This window comes from Mus caroli, chromosome 1, assembly GCF_900094665.2.
Source record: "Mus caroli chromosome 1, CAROLI_EIJ_v1.1, whole genome shotgun sequence".
In the NCBI taxonomy this organism is placed as follows: Eukaryota; Metazoa; Chordata; class Mammalia; order Rodentia; family Muridae; genus Mus; species Mus caroli.
The window spans coordinates 147,001,330-147,006,956 of record NC_034570.1 but is presented as its reverse complement, the minus strand read 5'-3'; the positions used below and the strand labels follow the sequence as shown (position 1 = coordinate 147,006,956).

Genomic DNA, 5,627 nt, shown 5'->3' with positions numbered 1-5,627 from the left:
TCTCTCTCTCTCTCTCTCTCTCTCTCTCTCTCTCTCTCTCTCTCTCTCCTCTCTTATGAAACATGGTCTCTCTCTGTAGTTCTGGCTAGCCTGGAACTCACAGAAACCCACCAGCCTCTGCGTCCTGAATGCTGGGATCAAAAGTGTGCGCCATCACTCCTGGTTTGAATCTACTTCTTAAGGGAAAATGGCTTTCAGATGGGAATTCCTTGAGGCTTCCAGGGTTATGTCCCCTTCTGAGTATATCATCTGTGAATATCCTATTTTTTTATATCTCTCACATCTTCCCAATAATTCTATCTAAATACTTCATAAACATGGTAATTTCTCCCACTCTAAAAAATAATGTCCTTTGATTTTATTTTTTACTTCATTTTTCTCTCTTCTTTAATCATAATCTTTTTTCTTTTTAAATGGCACTGATCTTACCCAGGTCCTAATGAAAGCTGAGCAATCTCTGAGTCATAGCCCCTGGCTCACGTGGGTTCTGTTAAAATTCTAAAGCTACTGTGAGTCACTAGTAACTTTATTGCCTGCTCTAGAATGTTCAGTCCCCCATTTAACCTGGCTTCCCTTTAGCATTTGGCTCTGTTAACTCTTCTTTCCTTTGGTAAACTCTCCTTACAAGTCAAAGTTCCCGGATTTCATCCTCTTTGGTCTATTTACCCTTGTTTTCATCATCTACCTCAGTCTGTGTGTGACATGTTGAGAGTCTGTCCTTAGGGTGCACTTGCTACCTTTTTTACATCCCTAAATGGTACTGTACTCATCCAGTTTCTTGTATGTTGAGCTGGGATCTCTTGCAGCCCAGACTGGCTCAAACTGTTCAGGATAAGCTCCTCTTGGCTTTGAACTTGTGACAATCTTTCTTTTTAAGTGCTGAGATTACAGGTGTGAACCTTCATTCCTGTCTAATCCTGTGTTTTTTAACTACCACCTGCTTGCCAGTGATCCCAGATCAGTGCTCACTGTTTAATGACTGTCACATAGTCTGACTGACTGGCATTTACCTCTGGTAAAATTTGAAGAAGCTCCTGTTATGACAGCCATGCCACACAGCATGATCGGATGGCATGTATGTTAATGCCCTTGGGTCTGAGAGGAAGGAGCTGTCTCTATACAAGCATTTGTATGACTTTGTACATTGCCTTTTAAAAAATTACGCATCTTCAACAAAACCTTTTCTAGGCTGACCAGAACTTGGCCAGATTATTTCTGAATTAACCACCGAAAGATTTCATTAACATCATAAATCTTAAACTGCAATATAATACTAGAAACTTGCTAAAGTAGCATAACCATGATTGTGGTTACAAACTAATCAAGGGGAAACATTGAAGTATACAGAATCAGCAGGCTATGGTTGACACACATCTGTAATCCCACCCCTTGGGAGGAAGAGGCAGGATGATAGGAGTTCAAGGTCATCTTTGGTTACACTGCAAGTTCTAAGCCAGCCTGTGCTACAAAACACCTTATATCAAATAAACAACCAACACACAAAGTTTTTTAGAAAGTATACATAACTCTATAGACATGAGCACAGAGAGAACCTTACAGGTGATTTAACTCATCCTGACAGGAATTTGAGTCATGACTCTTAAGGGAGCATGCAGCATACTTGATCACTGTGCCCTGGTTTGAATATCTAATGACAGTGATGCTTTCAAAAACAATCTATGTGGTTTTGATAAGCAGTTGAGCATTGAACATTAGTCTCTCTACTGAGATGAATGTGCTGTGTCTCCCTGTATTCTTTCCTACCAACTGCTGATAATTCCCCTTCTTCTTCCTCCTCATCTCCCTCTTCCTTTCCTTCTTTTTCTTTTTTCTAATTGAGGATTTATCTACTGGTGACAAACCAAGTTTTTGCTTGTCTGAAATATCTTTGCTTCAAAGTTTTTCTGTGCATGCAATTAACTCTACAATTCCCTCAATAGGTTGACAATATTATTCCTATTGATTTCTGGATATTACTGTTACAAAATTAATGGTGGAGAATTCAGCTCTCAGTTCCTTTGGATATAACCCATCCTTTTTCTCTGGTGACTTCTAAGATCCCCTTTTGCCTTGAGTATCCTGCATACCTGTGATGTATATGGACATTTTTTGGTCAGAATTTGAATAGGTGCCTTTCAGGCATTGGATACTGTTAACTCCATTTCTCTCTGGGCTCTTCTTGTAACCCTTGGACTTCCAGGGCTACTTGGGGGATTCTTTGTCTTCTTTACTGTTTTATGCAACTAATTTCTGTCTTAAGTCACTGCATAACAACAACCCAACCAGCTATCTCTTACCTCCCCTCCCTGTTTGTGTTCTTATTCATAGTAGAATACTCATTTATAGGATTAGTGCTCATTTAGTATGAAACTGCTAATATTTGCATACATGAATTACGTTATGTAAATACATTTTCTAATACTGTTGTTACATTGCACAGGAAGCTTCAAAACTTTATTTTGACCCAGAAAAACCTCCTATTGATGATGATACTGATGATGAAATTGACTTTAAGAAGCCTGTGGTTCAAGAAAAGGAAGCACCATTGCCAGCAGCAGCAGAAGCAATGGAAGCAACAGAGGCAGCAGGGGCAGCAACAGCTGAAGCAACAGGAGCAGCAGAAGCAGCAACAGCAGAAGCAACAGGAGCAGCAGGAACAGCAACAGCAGAAGCAACAGGAGCAGCAGGAGCAGAAGCAACAGGAGCAGCAGGAGCAAAAGTCACAACAGAACAGGTAAGATTATTTGCTGGGCATAGTGATGAGTGCCTATAATCTCAGCTATCTGGGAGGCTGACACAGGACTCTTTTGAGCCTAGAAGTTCAAGACTTGGCCATACAGTGAGAACAAAACAAAATAAAACAATCAAAAGACAAAGAAGACAAATAAAAATGATGTGATTATTATTTAATTAGTTTCCCCCTTCCCTCTATCTTTCCAAAGACTAAATGATAACAGAAATAGAAGATGGAAGTAGGTCTGTTGGACTGAAAGCTTCAACCTCCTTTCCCCATCCAGGTGTAGCCACACCTGCAGGTGTACTCATCCTAGTGACATTTTTTCTAAACCCAAATATATCCCATTAGCTTCACTAATTCACTTCTAACAGCCACACAGTCCACCCCACACCCTGCTGCTGCTTTTTTCTCCCTTTATTACTAGATTTTCCAAAAGGAAGTCTAGCCTTCCCATTGCTTCTGTTTCAGCTTCCCTGATGTGCCACCCTTTCCTTCTCCTAATCTCTAACTTTTCTCATCTTACTCTTGACTCTCTCTAGAGCTGCTGAGGAATTTGTAGCAGTAAAAACCCATCCTGGACATTTAGAGTGGTCATAATAATACAAGACAGCCTCCAGTAACTGAGTGTAGATTATGAGTTCTGTGCTGTACATGTTGCCTAGTATAACAATTTAGGGTATATATTGGCTTATTTTATAGATAGGAGATTTACACTTCAAAGGTTGATAGACTTACTTAAAACCAGATAGTCTCAAGTGGCAGAATTAGCATTCAGATCCAGACGATTGTGGCAGAAGAGCCCTTACTGATTTCTAGACTGACTGCTACTGTCTCTGGCTTTGAGGCCTATGCTTGCCCAATGTCCTCTGCACGTCTTTTTTTTTTTTTAAGATTTATTTATTTTATTGTATGTGAATACACTGTAGCTGTCTCAGACACACCAGAAGAAGGCATCATATTCCATTACAGATGGTTGTGAGCCACCATATGGTTGCTGGGAATTGAACTCAGGACCTCTGGAAGATCAGTCAGTGCTCTTAACCTCTGAGCCATCTCTCCAGCCCCTGTACACCTTGCTTTGTATCTCTGCCCATGGTTTAAGTATTGCCATAAAACTGGCAAGATGGCTGTCAATCTGAGTTCTAGCCTCAGAACTCACATAAAGGTGGAAGGGAAGAACTGATTTCATGAAGAAGTTGTCTCCTTCCTCCCTCCTGCCCCCTCCCTCCCTCCCTCCTTTCTTCTTTCCTTCCTTTCTTCACTCATGCATGCCTCCCACTAATAATAATACATTTTTTAAAAAGTTGGTTTGACCCCAGACTCTATTATAGGTCTTCTATTCAAAATAGAGGCAGGAGGACAGAGCAGAATCGTGTACAAAATCCAGCCCTCTGTTTTCAAGCATTTTCTGTTTTATTTTTGGTAAAGTGCTTGGTTTATGGAAGACCAAATACTTTTCCATTTATTTACAGAGCACATTAAAGTTACCACCATCTTTGAACTTACTTCGGGTCCTTTCCTCTCTACTTCACAAGTACCTATTCAATCTTCAAATATCATTTTTTTTAACTGTGAGCATAGCCGCCTTGTGTGTACACACCTTTATGCTGAGAGCCATTGTGTGCCATGATTGTGCCTCCTATTATCTGACTTTCTGGCTGTGCTGAGTTTCTGTATTAGTCAGGGTTCTCTAGAGGAAGAGTGTGTATGTGTATGTATATGTATATATGTGTATGTGTGTATATATGTGTGTATATATATATGTGTGTGTGTGTGTGTGTGTGTGTGTATGTATGTATGTGGAAAATCCAGTGGGAGGTCTATGAATCCAGTAGTTGTTCAGTCATGTCTCAGCTGACCTTCAGTATATGCTTGGATCGTGAAGGAATTGACTTGCCAGCAAGAATGAGAACAAGCAGGCAAAACAAACAAACAAACAAACAAACAAACAAACAAAAGAAGCTTCCTTTTTCTAGGTCTGTTATATAACTTACCTATATAACGGACATGCCAGCCTATAAAAGGGACTTCTAAAGGTATGGCCCAGATTAGAGGTGGATCTTTCTACCTCAAACAATCTAAATTAAAACTGGGTTTCCCCACTTCAAGTGATTTTTTTTTCAATTTTTATTGTTTTATTTGCATTTGTTCTTTTTAAAAAAGATTTGTTTGTTTATTTATTTATTTATCTATTTAATGTGAGCACACTGTTGCTCTCTTCAGACACACCAGAGAGTTCATCAGACCCTATTACAGATGGTTGTGAGCCACCATGTGGTTGCTAGAAATTGAACTCAGGACCTCTGGAAGAGCAGTCAGTGCTCTTAACCACTGAGCCATCTTTCCAATCCCACTTCAAATGAGAAAAATCCAAAAATTTAATTGAGAAAAAGCCATCACAGGTGTAGCCAGCAGCTTTGAGTATTAGTTAGACCTGATGTCCAGATGCAGTCAAGCTGACAACCAACGGTAGCTCTCCCAGTTTTAGAGCTCTGGGATGAACCTCCTCGGTTTACTCCTTATTGTCTCCTCCTGTCCTCAGTCCTCCATCCCCATCTTTGTCAGTGAGTGTCTTCCAACACTGCTGGGTGGGGACAAATGGGAAGCTATAGTTTCAGACAGGCTCTGGGTGACTGCTGTGCTGTGTGTCACACTGGCTGGCTAACAGGTCCTCTGCTTTCCTGTGCTCTAGGGACCTTCGACATCTACAAATGAGAAAACCATTCGATACATTAAGAAAGATGAAAATATTCATTGCAAACCTCTCTTCGAAGAAGACATATTTTTCTCCTGGGTATGTAACTTAAATCAGACTAGGAAATCTAAAACTACTTACTAGTCTTTGAAAACAATGTGGGTCTAAGGTAGCTTTTAAGCATTCCTCTCAGGT

General features: G+C 40.2%; 1 protein-coding gene across 1 annotated transcript in view; it reads left to right on the top strand.

The window, feature by feature from the left end:
• Axdnd1 (axonemal dynein light chain domain containing 1) overlaps positions 1 to 5,627 on the top strand; it is a 94,632-nt gene that overhangs the window by 82,203 nt on the left and 6,802 nt on the right. Inside the window, exons 22-23 of the mRNA XM_021161273.2 lie at positions 2,441 to 2,734; positions 5,430 to 5,531. Coding sequence (XP_021016932.1) covers positions 2,441 to 2,734; positions 5,430 to 5,531 — 396 coding nt within the window. The remainder of the gene's footprint in view (positions 1 to 2,440; positions 2,735 to 5,429; positions 5,532 to 5,627) is intronic.